This window comes from Phaethon aethereus (genome assembly GCF_964289735.1).
Source record: "Phaethon aethereus genome assembly, chromosome: 4".
NCBI lineage: Eukaryota > Metazoa > Chordata > Aves > Phaethontiformes > Phaethontidae > Phaethon > Phaethon aethereus.
In genome coordinates, this window is record NC_138578.1 from 5871453 (window position 1) to 5891296 (window position 19844).

A 19844-nucleotide genomic window follows, 5' to 3' on the forward strand; every position below is an offset into this window, starting at 1 on the left:
TTAAAATATTAGTTATCATTTACATCTTTTAATATAAAGATCTCACATCTACACAGATGTGAGAAGGCCTAGATGACTGACACTGATTTTGCTAGAGAATTTATGTAGCCAACTCAAAGTCCATTCCTTTGAATCTTCTATGCATCAGAACATGTCCTAGCATCTAGCAAGCAAGAACTGCCAGTGCATTTTGCACAATTAAAAGTGCAGGATCTCTAAATCAGAAATAACTAACTTCACTATTCAGCCATTCTAAACAGGCTATTAGAAATTAAAGTTGGCTGAATTGTGCAAGCTGGCTCAACAATGTAAAAATGTGTTGTTTTTTTTCAGCAAGGAAAAATCGTATCAGAAAATCACAATGTTATCACATTCTGCCATGGTCAAAGAGAGGAAACAACAAGCATCAGCCATTATGGATGAAATACACAGAAATGGTATAGCGCTGAACCCAGCTTACTGTATATGCAATGCCCTCTAGCCCTCCCTAATGTATTTTTTTAATCATAGAGTTTAACTCTCTTACAGCTTTGTCTCTGGGTGTTTTGCCATAAATAATCTTGTGGGAGTATCATGCTGCCTATGGTAACTAATCCTTTTGTAGTTGCCTCTTTTCATTTGAAAGCTATTTTCAGATGAACAACTGCTGTGGAGGAATGAAGTAATCTAACAGCTGATGTACATTCTGCTAGGATAGCCTTTCAGAATATTATTTGGGCTTAATAACATTACTTCATTCCATTTTAAAAGGCTATCATCTAAGAAACATGCTGATCTGTATCCTCTTTTATTGCTCTGTTTCACTCTGCTTTTTTATATGAATGATAAAAAAATTTGAAACAAATGTTTACATCTCTGTTCCTTCCTCTCAAACTTTATCTTTGTAACTAACAATTTTTACTAGCATTTGGTAATTCTCTCTAATGCACACCCACCAATTAATCTTATATGAAGAAATTTTACTTTTCTATTGTTGCACTGATGAAAATGCAGACACTTATGAGAAGGTAATTTGATTTTCTAAAACAGGTTCTTAAAATTACACTTCTAGTGTGACACCTTAACTCAGTTGGGAATACAAATCTGCTTGGCTTTCATTAGGTATGTGCTGGATGCTTTTGGAGATCTTCCCAGTCCTCCCTATGAAGCCTTTTTTGCCATCTACATACAAGATCAATGTTTTAAAAGTGATAAGCACCCCACAAGCCTCACTGAAAAAACAAGAAGCTCCATTAATATTTTGAATTTATGAAAAATTATACCACTCACAGAGACTTTAAATTCCAGTATTGAAAATCTTTCTTGTAGGCTTTTGCCCCAAAGAATTTGGGGATGGTTTCTGTACTCACTCACTGACCATTGTGATTGCAGGAAGAGAAGGACAAGAGACATAAGGTTTCTAGAAAAAAAAGCTACAAGTTTCAGTGCCCGGTCCTAGTTCTTCTGATATTTCCATAGTTTTTTTTCTGCAATTTCTATTCCTAAGCAAATACCTCTTCTCTTTCCATTCTCCACTGAACACACACTTAAGTCTGAAAGCCAGTCTGCCCTTACAGATTTCATTACAACTCCTGGGGTTTTTTTTTGGTACTGTAAACCCAAGTACTATATGTGCCTGAAATAGCCTATAAGCTCTTCAGGGGAGAAAAAAAAAAAAAAAAAAAGTCTTTCATATGTTTGTTTGGAACCAGGCATTTCACATGATAAATGCTGCTACTATTCAGAGCAATACTAATAAATCTGCAATACAGTCCTTGAAATCATTTGAGTTATTGTATAATCTGTGCTGATGCTTGGCATTTGCCTCACATAATCTGTCCTTTTCATTATTTATATATTATCAGATTTGCTGTCAAGTTTAGATTCATATACTTAATATAAAGGCAATACACGCAATAAAGGCAATACTAACTCTTCAAGTATACATTCTACTTTTGCATCTTCTTTGGATGTCTGGGATATTTAAATGTTAAAAAAATTCACGAAATTTCATTAAATGGGTGTTATAAGAGTCTGAAATTTCTAACTACAAGCTCAGTGAAGCCAGTTAAGAAACAGAAGGGTAATCAAAGTTGTAATCACACAAAGTAGGGCTAGTTCTTTGGGACCAAATCTGAAAAATTCTTGGAAAAATCAAGGACAAATCTGTTTTTTAAATTACTAAATTCAGCTCTATTAATTTTTGACATTTTATTTTTCCCCTAATTGATAATTGAACAAGCTTAACCTGAGATCTGGAGGGTGAACTGCTGTGTTCTGCATTTTGCATTGCTGTTAATTATGAAGGTCGTGCAGGAGCTGATAATTACGTAAAAATTAAATGCACTGTTTCAGCCAGTCTCATATGAAAAAATTAAATGTACTGTTTCAGCCAGACCTATGAAACTCCCACTGTTAACAGAAGTAAACAGCAACAGAAGATTCTGTAACGCAAGCCGTGGTAGCTCGGAGTGACACACAGAAAGCATACCTATTGCATTTTTATTTCAGCCCCTTCTTATTGTAATGATTTCAGGTAAACAGTAAATCTCAAATTTCATGTAAAAAGATATTCATAGCAGAAACAGTTGTTGAAAAGATACAAAATCAGCCAAGTTTTTATCAGTGTCTCAAAGATTACCAATCTCTGGGCAAGACTGGTAATGACTGAAAGTCCGCATCTGCTGTTGACTTCTGGGACATGACTTTGTATTTTAGAGAAGTTTGACACATCACAAAACGCTGCAGGAAGAGACACTAACTGTAAACCCTCTTACAGTCTCAGAAAAGAGACTGTAGTAGTAAATCAGCATGTGGATGTAGTGACCTTCCCAACCCCTTGGTTTTTAACTGGCAGACTTGGCTTCATCACAACATTTCTAAGGCTGCTTGGTAGAGGTAAACATGTATGTAAATTCATATGTTTAAAGAAGCCCTTGGAGTTCATCAGGTTTGCCTTCAATTGCACTTAAATCTCATGTCCAGTTCTATACTATTTCTTAAATGCATTCTTCAGTAGCTACATTATTAACTATCTTTCATGATATAGTTAAAAAAATCTTATTTCTGATACTACAACAAACATACTATGTGATATTCATTATTAAAATTTATAATCCAGATTAAGGTATTTAGAAGATTGTAAACTGAAGGATTAAAGGCGGATTAAGCAGTGAATGCAGGAGGAACTATATAAATCATATTTAAATACCATCTGTTATGATTTTAAGCACAGGACAGGAAGGACTTGGCAGGAACAAATTAAGAAATGAAGCTAAAAGGTTAAGATTAGGATTAAACTATGAATTAAACTTCCAGTATTAATTTACTATGTCCATTTATGACATTGATGTTCTCTTGCTATCATCCTCTAAACGCCCTCCTTTTCTCATTCTTCATCACCTTTTCTGCACTGACACTGAAACAATCCCTAGACACATCATAAAACTAGACAGATGATTAGATTTTAGTTGGCAAGGGATTCAAATGAACTTCGCACCTATGTTTTTGGGATGCTGCCTGGGTACACAATAGTACACAACTGTGGGTTACTAAGTACCTTGGAATCTTCAGTTAATGTTAACAAGAACAGCATAAATGTAAGGGAACAGCAAGGCCCAAAACAGTTAACACCCAGCATGTCCCAGAAGAATACTGAATGGTTTGGACAGAGATCTGCAATCCCCCTGGCAGCCCAGTCTCTGAGGATGTACATACTACTCACGCTGTGTAAAATTAAAAACTTTTTCTCTGTGAAACTGTTGCTGATTTGAAGGGTAAATTTCTTTTTTCTTACTAATATAAAACCATCCATCCAACAGGCCGTATCCCTGGAGTAATCCTGAGAAATTACAAAATCAAAATATGACTTGTGGGTCTAAATTTCAGGCCACAGGCCAGTAACTAGTGCACTTACCTCAACCACAGAGCCAAAACCCCACCACTATCTGTCACTGATATGGCTACATTGGGCAAGCTGAGTCATTTTCTTCCATGTTAAGGACTCTCTGTTTTGTAGTTACCTCTTAAATAACAGGGGGGTGTTAGGATTCTTTGCGCATTCTATTTTTAAAGCAGAAGTGCATGCTCCAGCTCACGATACAGTTAGCTTGCTCTTGCTCCAGTTAAATCTATTGCAAGCATTCAATTGAAATCAGTATGAACAGAAGTGGATCAACAGTGATGCACTCCAGGGCCCACAAACTTGTTTGATTTACTACATGGAAAACATTCGTCTATACATCTTTGGCTAAATATTTAATATACCTGTCTCAAGTTTTCCCAAACATCAGTTTTTCCAACATAAAGTTACGAGGCAACGTATGCCACGTTCAACATGCCATTTACTCAAAAGGAAACTCTGAATATGCTATATTAACTTCGACATTAGATACCTTCTGCAGTTAATTTGTAATGTTAATTTTAAACAGGGCTTCTCGTGTGTTTACTCTGGAAGCAAGACAGTGTGTCTTACATATAATTTGCTTTCATTTAATTTTAATGCGTTAAAATATATGTCAAAGTTCAGAATTTTAAATCCTGTAGACCATAAGAATATGTGAAGAATAGAATATCTTATTATTAAAGAAATAACAGAATGTGACTTTGAATAAGTGGATCACAGAAAGATACTAGACCATTGATATAATCCACAAAGCACACCACATCTTCCTTTTTTTTTTCTTGAACCTTATGAACAACTGAGGACAATTTCAATTAATAAAATGACAAATATCAAAGTAAGTGGCAATAGGAATTATTTTCTTTAAAATTATGTTTTCACTATGCCATCCAAATATTCTTATAATTGTTAAATTCTACAACCTTCTAAGCAAAAATAAATCAGTAGAAAATAGTTTGTTCAGTCTTGAAGTTACTGTATTCTCAGGTTTAAGCTTTATCTATAGGTTGAGGACATTTAGTGAGAGAGTTCAGTCACTAAGCAACAGTTTGCTCATTGCTACAAGCATCCCAGTTTTCATAATATTACAACGAAGATGACCAGTAGAGTTTCTGATATTCAGAGTTCTCCATTTACAGTCAAAATAGATGTTCCCTACCCCCCTGCTTATGCATTTTCATTTTCAAATTGCCCAGGAGGTTACTAAAGACAAAGAAGGAATTTTTCCCAAGCAGTGAATAAAGTAATATTGCATCCAGTAATCTGGTTTCCTCTCAAAGAGAATTAAAAAGAAAATGTTCTAAATATATCAATTCCTAGAAGCATGTTGTAATTCTTTCTTAGGGCTCTCATTTTCAACACCTTGAACTCTATTTTGAAAGCTACTTTAAAAATAGTTAAAATATAATATTTAATACAGACTTTGTAATGTAAACTTTTCTTAAAGTACAAAACATGCCCTGGATTTCAACAGGGGTTACCTGCTCATTTATCCAATACAGGACACACAAACTGAGGGTTTGATGTGGGAACACTGGGGTCAGATGGAATTTTGTTCCTGGTTTCAGCAGAAGGCAGTTTTTACCAGTCTGCTATTAAGGTGGTGTGTAGGACGTTATAGACCTGATTTTGACAACAGCTGAATGCCATTGAACTGAAGTAAATTTGGAGCTTGAGGTGCTTAGCATCTTCAAGAAAACAGGTTTGTGGTGTTCAATAGTCTGCTCCAATACATTGGAAGAATGATTAATTTCACTAACACCATATGAAGCTATGTTAGGGTTAGACAAGTATGTGTTAACATGTTGGATTTCAGGTGTAGGGTATGCAATATCAGGCATTTAAGAAAAACAGAGGTATGTATGTATCCATTGTATTGCAGTCTCACCCAGCTTAAACCTTGGAAAAAAGGTCAGCACCCCCAGAGACATCATGGTAGAGGAACTATCGACACTCAGCAACAGAGGTGCAAGACTCTTCAAGAGACGTCAGCGGAGATCTGACAAATACACATATGAAAATTATCACTATGTAGCAAACAAGCCAAGAAATGTGAGTATTTTGTAATAACATGAATGAAACATGGTGAGACTAGCTTGGGGTTCCCTTGGTGGTCATGATACACATTCTGCATGATTTATTTGTGGTTTCAGGAAGAAGAAAAGCAAAATCCTGTGCTAGAATGATGCTAACATGAAGTGAGCCACCTGTATTTTATTGAGCTCCTATAGACACATAAAAAATCTGAAAGCCTTAATACTTAAGGACATCAGATTCAGATAATTCTCATTCAAATCTGATTCAGTGATACTGAATACTGATCTGATACTAGTGAACAGAGTACTTATCCTGTAGCAATTGGCTTATTTACTATTGAAAATTAACTACTTAATGTGGAAAATTAACTAGTTAATGATATTTAAAAGGTTGGAAAAAATAAGAGTCTGTTTCATGCAACCAGTAAGTATTTTTACTAAAATACATTGGTGGTCTCGATGCGGTTCCCAGGCAGCAAAATGACTCACACCTGCACTAATACACTTCTGGCCTGCCTGTCCCAACAGGGACAAAAACAATGGAGCTTGTCACTGAAAGACGATGATTCTTCAATCTAGTCCTTCATGAATTGGGTTAAAGCATTAGTGATACGCTGGGAATCCTCATGGCAGGAACTAAATGCACCTGGTGTTTGTCTCATCTGTGGGCTTTGCAAAATATTTAAACCTTTTGCTTAACCTCTGAAAATAGGGACAACAATATTAATAAATTTTACCTCATGCTCCAATGTGCTGCAAGGTTTAATTATTTGAATATGAATACCCTATGCCCAAGTCTAATACAGCATGTAAGCAGCCCCTCTAATTCCACTATTGTATTAAATTCTGCTTCTCATTTACATGTATGCATCCCTACTGATTTCAGATACAAAGGTATGCAACTAAAGAAGCAGAATTTGTCCCAGTACTTTTTAGCTGCTTTTAAGATGAAAAGAACTACGTGCCACAACAGTTAATTATTATTAATTAACATAGGAAGTATTTCTTGTAGAACAGCAATTCTCTTCACCTGAAGCTTTTACAACTAATCATTGCAAAGGTGGTGCTATGATTGCATTAGCATCCAACCCCTAGAGAATCCATCGAAAGACTTTGACTCAATTCTTCTTTAATCTTCACTTGTGATAAGAAAAATAGTAACTATATGTACTGTATTGTTGTGATATAATCTAAAGTTTGTATTGGTACAAATAGGAAACAAACCATTTATTAATGTCACTAAAGAAAATACACACACACTTGTAAATTAGTCAGTAACAATAAAATGAATGCAATTTTTTGACTCTAAGGAAACCTTTTGTCTAGTTGCATCTCCTAAGGAGGCTGTGGGAGCCGACAGTAAAAGAGGCATTTGCAATTTACCATTGTTCATGCTAACCAAAATGTTGAGGGATCTCACAACAGTTAGAGAGGCTATTATTGGAGCTGAGTTCAATATTTCCAATATCATAGATAAAATCTCTAAAATATTTTTGTTCACTTCTTGAAGAAGGAATTCTCTATGCTTTGTTGACTGTAAAGGTAAATACATTTGTAATTCGGTGGCCCTTACATTTCCCATACAAAAAATTAACTTTACTTGGGAAGAAAAGTATGTCTTAATATCCTGTGTCATAGAAGAAAATTTTTTACATTTCTTTATTTATGGTGCAGATATCTCAAACTTCTTTGGTCACTCAATCAACAGAAATTAAATTACACATATCAAATGGGATCATGTTTGAGTTTTGATAAATCTACCTTTTAAAAATAAATGTGAACAAAAGAAATCCCATATAAAAAACCTGAATAACTCTACTGAACACCCAAAACTATTATTAGAGTACTATTATTTAGAAGCCTATTTATATATCCCCCTAATTTCTCCCTCTATTGAGTATTAGAAGCTATACAGATAAATTCTGAGCACACCACCATCAGTCTCGTCAGAATTTCTGTACCCAGCTCCAGGCTTTTGCTACAAAGTCTGACAGATCAGTTCCTCTCTAAGTCTACTTATTCCCACAAAAACACATAGAGTACACATAGAGCATGTGCTGTGCAGTCAGAATGACATTCTGACACATGAAAAATTATGCCTCTCTGGTTTCTGTTCCCTTCCCTTAAATGCCTATTTAGCCACCTCTGGTATTTTCTTCATCATCTTTATGATTCTGCGTGCCAAAATGAATATTTTTCACATACTTCAGGATAGCTAGAAAACATACTGCCTTGATTTTTTTTTGTTTCAAGTTTAAGCAAGTATTATTTGTTTACTTTCCTCCTTTAAGAAACTCTTACTCTAAAACAGTCTATATTTAAATTGCTTTTAGCCTATGTGTCATAGCTAAAATAAGATACTGACTTCTTATGAGACTAATTCTATATTTATGCAACAATGATTAAGCCTTTGGATGTTTCCTTAGAACTGATGACCCGATAGGAGAGTGGAAAATAACAGCATATCATGAATCTCCAGAAACTGACCTGCACTGAAGTTGTTATTTCTATTACAAATAGAGGAAAAGAAAATCCGAAACAAAAGCAATTCAACAAATGTGGTGAATTTTCAACTCATATGGGAAGAGACGCTTTGAAGAATCAGTGCTTTGAAACTCAAATGGCTCAAACTTGCCAGATTTCTTGAATTTTTGGGTAGCAAGGGTACTCCGTCTGGCACAAGAACAGCTTCTAGTGTCTAGTCATCCCAGGGACACCTTGCCAAAGTGACCAGATCTACTCCTTGCTGTGAACCACAGAGCCCACGTGCACAAGTAGATTTTGTGGTGATTGGTGTAAGCAGCAGATGGGATGAACTCTTTTCGTAGACTGCATAGCAATATTTAAGTATGCCAAACTCAGGAAAAGGTCAGACATCTCAGCTAGATGGCTATAAGGCTTCAGGAGTCTTGTTGACCTTGCTGACAACCTCTCCAATTCTTTCAATAAGGCATTCACACACTTGTAATACAGACATTTAAAATTGTGCTGGGATATCACTCTTAACACTCTATAACACTCTTATACAGCCAGTTCAATAGACTTGTGAAACTGTTTCACCTTCTGGCTTACGGACAGAAGATCCTGGGGAGTGCTATCTAGCAAACAGGGTACCAAACAGCAGGACAGTATGCCTTCAGATAGTATACCCTGGGTCTCAGATCTCAGCTGTAAATTGTCTTATAACTCCAACCCTCAACAGAAAACCACAGAGGCTTTTTTCGCCTGTGCTGTCAATGATATTTACTTCTATTTGAATGTAGCGTGGAGAGCCCATACAGAGTGTTAAAATGGATGGCCTCAGTGTTGAAGGAATTCCCCAGCATGCCCCAATGACACCTCCTAATACACCTGATCCCCGGAGCCCACCACATCCTGACAACATTGCCCCAGGTAATATATGTGTTTATATTAATACATTAATGTATTTAGTTCTCATTTTACAGTAGAGGAAGGACCTCTTTATAAAACAGTATCTTCAACAAGAATTTGTTAATGGACTTACAAATTGATAAACTTAGAAATTGAAAACTTTGAGTCAGATAACATATAAGAATCTCCCGCAGAAATGTAAGGTGGTGCTCTTCAGTTGCTTCTGTTAGTTTTTAAAGATTTGATATGCCTTTTGTACTATTTGTCCCTAAACTGGAAACATACATTAATAGCAAGAGACTGCTCCTATATTTACTGGTCTTATAAGCATTGAGAAACAGATCTTCATATTTAAAACCAGATTAATGTACTGATTTTTCTTTGTCAAACTTTTCTTTCTAATATGCAACACACTCATCAACAGTCTGAAAGTTATCCACTGTAGTTTAATTATCCTTAAATGTAAATCCAAAGTCACTGAAAGTTTTGCTAGAATCCTTTACAGAGGAGTCACTTAAAAAGGAATTTGCCTCTGGCTGTATAAACTGTTCTTTTTTAAGTCCTTAACTGCGAGGGTACTGTTGCCTTTATTTAAAGCAGTGAGCTACAAGAAAGCCTTATTTTGTATTCTGTAAAGACTAGAGAAGGCTAATTTGTTTTAATTAATTTATTCAGTGATATAGCCGCCTTCTTGTTTATGAATTATCTATGAGCGGACTGTGGTTTTTACAAATTCATTCTTTGTTCAAAATTACTCAATGCATGTTTTGTGCAGACCTTTTCCAGTCTATGTAAACTAGGTCAAAGCTACTCTTAGGGACTGCTGAGACTCTGTGCATCCATTGGTCAAATACAATGCGAACAGAGGTAATTTCCATTGCTAAGACATGATAGAAATCTTCAAGCCTTTCTTTAGGCAAAAAAAGATCTGGCAAAAGGAATAGATATTAAACCACAGAGTTTTTTTTAAGCTTGTAGAAGGAAACAGCATTAATTTAAAGAGTTAGATGTAGTGGGACGGTAAAGGGGTAGAATATATTTCCTTTGTTTTTCAAATAAATAGTATCTTTATATATATATATATAAAAGGGTAGTCCCTTGCTGGTCTGAATTCTTCAAATTGTGCATTAAGGTCTGGCTTCCCTCCCATTTATTTTTGCCATATTATACTTGGCTTTAGAAGAAATCACACTGAATATGGAATTTATTTAGTAAAACTCTGATCAGAACCTGATCCTCAGGTGATTATGCAGAGGAAACAACCGATTTTTCACTTTTTTGGTGATGGCAAGGACAAGAGAACTAAGTAGGTAGGACATTTTAAAGCTTATAAGGCAATGCAAAGACAAAAAATCCACTATAATGGCTGTGATCCTAGCTCCTTTTAATACTTTTGGAAAATTTCACACAAAGACTACAGAAATACCTTAGTTTTCACTAAAAGGCTGGTTTTAAAATCTTTTTGTTAATTCAGCCCAAGGGCTGCGTAGCTATAGTCTAGTTTCAAAAAAATGCTTATAATGATAGAAGCAAATTTATATAAAACTAAAACAATGTTAGCGTCAAAAGAGGGTGGAATACTTTGGAGCAGTTATCTAAAAGGCTACAGATTCTCCCTGCCAGCTTTCTGTTTCTCTGTAGCTTTGGACAGGTGACTTGATACAATTGTTCATTTCATCTAACTGTGAAATGATGGCATGTTACTTCCTAGTTACAGAGGATGGAGGTAATGAAGCAGAAAATGCCAAGTAAATTATAATGGTTTTGCCTTGATTGCCTTGCAGGATATTCTGGACCACTGAAGGAAATTCCTCCTGAAAAGTTCAACACTACTTCTGTGCCAAAGTATTATCAGTCTCCCTGGATAGAAGCCATTAGGGATGATCCAGAACTGCTGGAAGCTTTATATCCTAAACTTTTTAAACCTGAAGCAAAGCCAGAACTGCCTGACTACAGGAGCTTTAACAGGTAATTCTGAATGGACACTGAATTTTACAGTGCAGACAAAAATTACGATGAAACAAAATATTTGCACCAGCTGTAAAAAAACCTGCCACCTGTTTTTGCAAGTATGTGCATAAACGTGAACACACACACAGATTAAAAGCGGCAAACGAACATTAAGGAGGAAATCAGTCTCTGAAGCATGGACGCAAAATTACATTGCAGAATCAGGAATGTCTGTTCCAGACAGCTGAGCCAAACCAAAACCCTTCTTTAAAAAGCCAGACAGCAATCTATTGGAAAAGAAAATGGCTCATGGCAATATCAACTTAGAGAAAAATACCACAAACATCACTTGTGCTCCTGTCATTGAGGTGGGCCTCAGCTATGAGTGCAAGGACTAAAGAACTACACAACATAGCATCAAAACTGGCACTGCAGGCACTACACTAATTCTGATTTCCTAACAGCAATATACTTTGCCATCTTAATAATTAAGTCTGTGTGGCAGAGTCTTCTCAGCAGAGAAAGTAGCAAATACAAGTCAGAGAGATGTGCCACAGCTGCTAACATTGGAACAGTAACAGCACAGTTTATGTACTATGGTTATTGTAACTGGGGAAAGAAAACCGCAAACAACAAAAAAACCCCACCGAAGATACATATACACGGAATAGAGACAGAATCAGTTCTCCTTCTCACAAGGGCATGCGAGTCGTGGATGTGAAAGACAGGATCAGACAGGGCACAGAGGTCCCATTAATAGGGATATGCATCTTGAGATGGTCTCTGATGTCTTCTCTGTGGATTTTTAGCTGCTCTGGGTCCCATATTCTGTTAGTTGCCCTGTTTACAACACTAACTGTTCAGATTTCTTTCTATGAGGATTTTCTCTATGTACGATGTGGCAGGACTGTGGCTCACCACAGTCCAAATTTCTTGAACATATGTGCATTTATATAAGGGAAAGGTCAATATTCTGCCTTGTAACTGCCATGAAAACCTAAAACCTGGTACATAAATACAGATCCAGACTGTGAAATTGGTAAATTCAAAACATAAGGCACACAAATATAATCCACAACTCCCCTTCTCATAGAAAAAAATCCACATCCAGAAGAAAATAAAAGGATGCCTGGTGGACTTTGGAAAGCTGTTATATATAGTACACTCAGATTTATGTTTTCTAGCAAGAAGCAGTAGTTCCAAAAAGAAATTGAGAATACGGGATATTGAAATTCAAGATACTAGCCTCTTGGACAGGATTTTACAGCCATGACTTAGGTGTCTACACTCCTAAAAGTTCACAGGAGAGTGGGGTGTCTGATTGTGGGATTCAAATCAGACAGCACACTGCACACCAAGCTAACCAACAGAAAACGTTACAGAGAAGGCTAAATGTGACTTAAATTTCCCTTTGCTAATGCCATCAGCACGTAGTTCTGTCTGCCCATCTCCAGGTCAGGGCTGGATTAAGGTCCTCCTTTCCAAAAACAGAGCAGGGGTCACAAGTACTCATTTTAAAATTTGTATAGACAGTAAGATTCATTTCTTTGGAAAGAGCATTTTTCTAGAATGTGGCCAGCCTGGATTTATTTCTATGGGAATATCAAACCCTGAGGAAAGGTGTAACAACCTGGTTTCTGGCTCTTCCACAGAAGAGGTGGAAACACTCTTCGCTTCCCTTATGAAGACCTGTGCCATAGTACAGAAAATAATAAACCTCTTTGGGCTAGAGATAGTAAACATCTTTCCCTAGCTGAACAATTAAGAAACTCACTGGGGAAAGAGAAACCTGTGCCTACATCTGAGTCCCCAGATCTTTCAATGCACTTTATTTAATTACTGCTTGTAGCAAATGAAACCAACGGATTTAGGAGCAGAAAACAGGACCTACACTTCTCTGCTATTAGTTGTGTGGCCTGATATGTAGGCTAAGAGTCCTACTCTGTCTAATCCAACTAGCTTTTTTTATTTCTGGGTAGCAATTTTGCTGGAATTCTATATGTGAGCAGTTATGTCCACTCTTACAAAAAGATGTCCTCAGACTGAAGAGAATCCAAATCTCTCGCAGAACAGCTCCAGTCACAGACATACTATTGTTTGACACAGAGCTCCAACACTAACAGCCATGGATTTTGAGTGAGAGTGCCATGATGTGCTATTTTGCTCAAAGCTTGCTGCAGTAGCATATTATGTGCGTTTTCAAGCATGGTACTTTAGGCAGAAGATTACTAATCAGAGAATCACAGATGAGTTTTGGTGTAAGATAGGTGCAGCTGCCAGCATAGCTAAGACAAAGGCAGATCTGAGCATTAGTATAAGGAAAGCTTTAGGCATCTCAGCAATTTAGCAGCCTACATAGGCTTTGCCCATAAGGTGAGATATCTCTTTGGACTTCTGTGTCTAGATCATACTAAGTCATTTTGTGCATCTAGGTCACAACATCCTTCACTTCTTTAACTGCAGTCTTGGAGAGAAAGCAAATGATACTGTATTAAACAATTAAAGTGCAATATAATGGCATCATTTTGTTATCAGCAAGGGTATCAATCAAGGCTTTCTATCATGTTTCATCATTCAATAAAATGCCATTATGTTTGTTCTCCTGCAAAACATGGGTACAGTCATCATTAGTCAGGAGGGGGTGCGGTTAACAGTAAGTGTGATGCATCGGACTCCCAAAGGAAACTGGCCTGAGATTCTTACCAGTTCATTCAGCGTTATCTGTTAAAATGACACTCAGACTTTACAGCCCCAGTTAAGGTTCCTTTTAGCTTTCCTTGTTAAGCAACAAACTGTAAAAGCAACACAACTTTAGCAGGTACGGACATCTGATGTGTTGGAACAAATGCACACATGAATGGTTTAAAAGTATATTCAGTACTAAACAGCATTCAGATTTTTTTTTTTCCACTGTCAGCAGTGAAGATGTGACTCTGAACCCTGTAGCAGTGCAATTTTTATAAGAGTAGCAGAATCAGAACTAAGGAATTCATGGAGGTATTATTTGGGGTCTAGTATGCATTTTATGCTGCAAGGATCTTGCAATGCTGGCAGGTCAATGAAGGAAGAAGCAGTGGCAGAAAATGTCAAGCACATTTGCTTTCTGAGGCAGAGCTTTCTGTGAGACAGCTAGTAATGGTTTAGCAGCACATAGCATTAGACAGAGGGCATAATCCAAGAAACTGGGTTCTGAGAATCTCTGAATAGACTGTTCAGACAAAGCTACCCTTCCTCCTCCTGGATGAAAATGAATCTGTGCTAGCAGAGAAATGCTGGCTAGCACAGCCATGCCATCTGATTTCTCTTGGAGATGAATTCCTATTAGGATTGAAGAACTGTTTACTGGTGAAAAATTTTCTTGCCTCTTTTACCAGTGTGGAAGCACCTAGTAATCATCTGTGGGAAAGACAGCATGAATCTACATTCGTTCAGGAGTTTCTAATATTAGTTAAATTCGTATCTTTATTCCATCTGCTTTCTTGGAGCTAGATAAAATGTCAAAGGTACAGTTATGAGTAACATGCAAAGCACTACATCTTACTCACATGAGACAAGCAAGTCTGACTAGTTCTGCCTCTCGTACCAGATAAATTCTTGCTCAGCTTTCTCAATTTCCAAAGACTACTGTTTCAAAAACACTACAGGAATCCAGTCCATCTGGACTGGGCTATGTTTTATCGATTAGTGGATTCTGAACTCTATTGTAAAAATTCTGAGATCCAGAGCCTCAAAGGAATTTTGGGTGCTAACTTGAAGTGATGTGAGATTAGTGGAAGCTGGGTGTTTAGCCAGTTCCTTAGTACCTAAATACCTCTGTGAAATTGGCATTAGCTCTTGCACTATGAACCTCTGAGCATTTTGCAGGGTCAGGTTCTTTTCTCCTATGTCTCCTTTTTGCACAGAATTAACAGTAAGTAGAATGTTCTAAGAATGACAGTTCCATTTTGAAATGTGAAACTCAAATTTTTTATGATTATGTAATCGAAGGTGCTAATCCAATACAGTTAAAACATTTCTTCAGACTTTCCCAAATAACCAACTACAAGTAGGCTCTTATGTTGAGACAATATAATGTTCAGTAAGACAGACTGAAGGGAAAAAAAAAAAAAAGAAGGCCTGCTAAAACAACAGCTAAGAATAAACGTGGTTGTGCCTGCTATTGTTAAATCATGCACTCACTTTTTAGGAATATGCAAAGTGAATATTAAACAATCTCTTACACTTCCTGGCGCCACTTCCTATGGCTCTGAACCAGCATTTCCTTACTGTGAGCAATGACTACTGGAATTTTTTACACATGGGTTTTCGGCTTCTATACAATGAATCAGAGCTCAAGTGATACAGTTGACGTGCACACAACACAGGTCATTACAACACAGCATTGTCAGACAAGTTATTGCTCACAAAAATACACTGCTGCTGTAAAGGAAAATTAACATCTATTAGCCAATTATTGTACTCTCCTTTATGTCAACCATCATGTGCTTCTGCCTAGCATGCAGGAATGCATAATTCTCTGAGGCCAGATTTTGTAGAGAAGTTACATGTGTTTTTTTCCCCACAAAATATACTTAAATTTCCATAGAATGCCCTCCTGTTTCTGTTACCTACAGAAACATGAAGTACCTAAAACCCCAAAATATTAGAAAGTGGAAGTTTTAGACTATAGAATTGTTTTGCATTTTATACAGCTATTACTGTTCTGTTCATATTGATTATTCCTTTAATTTACATACTGGTAAGAATTAAATATTACAATAATGTGAGAATAGGTATCTTAATTAGAGCAGCAATTAAAACAATCTTTATTATTCTGTAAGATGTAGATCATTACATTCACTCTGTGCCAATTACCAAGCAATTATTTTTAATCAGCATCATCCAATTTGACATTGTGACCTAGAAGACAGTTTCACAAGAAAAGCTTGATACCACAGGCACTTTGTATAAAGAACTTCCTTTGACCTCAAGAGAGTTTAATACCTGGGCTGGCTGCTGCAAAATCTTGTCTTATCTTCATTTGAGAAACAGTTTTAGAGCTTAATCCAAAGCAGCGCTCTTCTCTCAGTAAGCATGCATGCCCAGAACTTTCATGATTTTTTTATATCTTACTGGATTGACCCTTTGGAGTTAACACCATCCCCTTCAACAAATGCTGCTTGTACTGAAATTCGGTGCATTATCTGAGTAATGACACAGCAGTACCATTTCTTTTAGGTCATGGATTAATTTTTCTGAATTAATCTCTTTTTTTTTGTGTGTGTGTGTATTTAATCATCCCTAGGTTGTGTTTTATCTGTAGTTATCTTGCTGAAAATCCTAGTCAGATCTTCAAATGATCTCTTTTAATTTCTGTTGGTATTAATTTCTCTGGGCTTCTGCTATAATACCTGAAGCCACCGGAAATAAATACCAGCAGATGTCTTGTTTTATATCAAACACACAAAACCTACCAAGGCTGGTGAAATTTGATTTCACCAAAAATGCATTTTCACATGACACTATGTATCTAGCTTTTCAGAATCAGGTGCTCAAGTATCTTAAAAATCTGACACTCTTAACTGGCCAGAATATATTCCAGCAAAGTTATGGAGCTGATCAAAATGCAGAGCACATATAATAGTCTGTTTGGTCACATTTGCTTAGACAAAGGAGTCTGGAAAAAGTGACAGAAAAAAATCAAGGGTTTTTTTTCAGCCTAGAAAGTTGCAACTATAGAAGAATTATGGGAGGTATTTGGAAATACTGTTGTTTTAAAATATTTGCAAATGTATGTAACAGTTCCTGCTCAGTATTTATATTTTACTTTGTCAGGCTTACTGCCGGAGGGAATATTTACATTTAAATAATATGAAAAATACTAGCCGAAGACTGGGGGCCAATTTCAGCTAGGGTTTCAAGGTTTAGTTACATAAACATTTTCTTCAGAAACAAAGCTGGTGTAAGAAGCCCTCACCCATTCCCCTCCCTTCCAGAGCCTGTTGTGTTTCGCTGTTCCTTTCTGCTTCACATTACGCTTTACTGCCTGATCACTTGTATTGCTACAATTGTTGGAGCGTAATGATATAAACCAGATTGCTGAAATAATTTGGATTTTAAAATGTTCCTTTGTTTTGAAGGGTCTTTGTTTAACCCAGAAGTGACCCAAGTTTACAGCACAACCTACATACATTCTAACTGGTACAACAATATGGTACTGAAATATAGTGTAGTGGGGAGGAATAAGCAACTGGGGATAGGAGAAAATGGGGTGAGAACTTCCTAAACTAATTATCTGCTAGAGAGAATGCGTTGAACTATGTTTTCAGATTTATCAACTTATCACCATCAAAATAAGTTTAGTAACTGTGACTCACCAGTAACAAGGCTTTCTTGCAACATATTGCCTCAGCTGTTCTGTCCATTTGAATTTTGAAGAAGGCTGAAGGCTTTATCTAAAGGAAATAAATCGGATCTTAAAGAGAATTTGCCAGAAAAACAATCAGAATACTTTTCCCAAAAGCTTGAAAATGTGAACAAGAGATTGTACTAAATCTGTATCATTAAAATAGCTTCTGTTCTTTTCATTTCCTGGGAGGAAAATAAAACAGGTATTTTTTAAAATAACATTTTACTTTTATTTCTCTAATATCTACAGAGTTGCCACTCCCTTTGGTGGTTTTGAGAGAGCATCAAAGCTGGTTAAATTCAAAGTACCGGATTTTAATCTACTGATGCTAAATGATCCCAGATTCATGATCCTTGCAAACCCTCTTGCTACCAGAAGATCCTTCAATAGGACTCCTAAAGGATGGACATCTGAGAATATTCCTGTAGTGTTCATTCAGCCTTCAGATTCCAACGCTGTTCCAGAAACTGAGGACCTGTGAGAGAAGCTGCACTCTACATCGTACAATGCTGAAAGCTGCACATCCATGTATTTTTGGTCCAAATATTACTATAGGCTACTGACAAAATTTCTCCCTGGCAGCCGGAGTATAAGTAATAATGTCTGATGCAGTATCCCTTTTCTGGCACCTGGTTTCATCTGTAGACATGAAATAAAGTAATTTGGCAAATGAGATATTTTCTATTTGTGTTTATATGTTCTTCTTTTACTTCAGTGAAAACTACAATATTTCTAAAATTTTCGCTTGTCATTTAAGAACAAGTATATTAAGAGAAAAAAGTGACATTACTATCAAGGGATTTGATAGGTATGCTGATTAAGGTAAAACAATCAAGTCATACCACAACAGTACACTCCGAGTACTGCCTGCTCAAGAAAAGTTCTGACAAATCAATCTTTTTTTCCCAACCCTGCTTTCAGTCAAAGTTAACAATTTTGTCATTACTTCAGTGACAGCAAGTTTAGGCCATTTTCCTCCTTCCTGACCCTTAGCTTTAATTATGGACAGCAATATTCACATCACCTGGATTTATTTACAGAAAATGCAGTAAATTTGGCAATGACAAAGATTACATAGTGGTATGAAAAGGTATAGTGGCATTTCCTGGATAAGTCTAGAATGTTTGTGTTAATTACAACTAAAAAAATCCACCAATTACTTGTTTATGTCAAACACACCAAGCTCATATCACTGAGCTATGTTACCACAAACGCTTTTGTTACTAGAAAGAAATTTCATACACCTATTCCCCCACAGCCACAGTATATACTGGGACTTAAAAGCATGCAAGTTTTCTTGCTCTTGACATGCTGGCAAGCACTGACATTTTAGAAATACAAGTATCAGACTCTTACTAAGCATCCATAGCTACACAGAGGGCAGGCAAAAATCAGTAAGAGGGTGCTGTTTTTCAGAGTAATTTTTCAGGTTACAACTACCTTCTAGTAAGAAGCAAGCGTCAGTTTAATAATTGCTTGTTTCTAAATGCTTTTGTGTTTGAGAAGTATGCAACGCCTGCAGGTTGGACATTCTAAGACACAGTTTAGTTTGTATGTGTTTTGAAAAAAGAAACTTTGCTTCAACCAATAGGCCACTCACATATATCCGAGATTGTTCTTCAGGGCTTTATGGTCTCTAAGCATGCATGCAACATCCAAGAGCTTTCTGGGTATCTCAGTTACTAATTTTTTCTTTAAATCAGAGTATTCATAAAATTTTGGAAGCTCTATGGTAACACATTAATCAAATTTTATCTCAAATTGAAACCCACAGAAGATGATGGTTAGCAAATAAAATACTGTTTTTCCATATATTTTCCTTATGAAAGGTTTTGGTGGCATTGAGCTACAAAAGTGATTATTTCAGAAAGAACCTCAACATCTGAATAAAAGAATGGTAGAATGAGATTTGAAGTGGAAAGATCAACAAAATGTTTTGCCTACATTTTTGTGGATGAAATTTGTGTCTGTAAAAATTGTTTCCATGTTTCAAATCTGGTTCCAAGGCAGGTAGTTGGCAAAGGAAATTGTGTCATCTATTTTCTTTAATTTACTTTGTCATACAGACTGCACAAACGCATGTACAGGCCCTGAACAAATTTATGGGGGGAAAAAAAAAAATCAACCTCATTGACCAAGAACACTTTCCTAGCAAGGGATTAGTTTGGCAACCCTAACTGTGCACATTCTACAACAATTATATGGACAATGACAAAAA

The 19844-nt window shown here is 36.4% G+C and overlaps 1 protein-coding gene across 1 annotated transcript; it reads left to right on the forward strand.

Moving 5' to 3' along the window:
• Nucleotides 1–361: 361 nt before the first annotated feature.
• On the forward strand, nt 362–18107 carry MYOZ2 (myozenin 2; the record flags this gene model as incomplete). The annotated part of the gene is made up of 5 exons (XM_081999472.1): nt 362–437; nt 5763–5932; nt 9180–9309; nt 11073–11256; nt 17876–18107. The coding sequence occupies 5 exons, from the start codon at nt 362–364 to the stop codon at nt 18105–18107; spliced, it is 792 nt and encodes a 263-aa protein (XP_081855598.1).
• Nucleotides 18108–19844: the final 1737 nt, after the last annotated feature.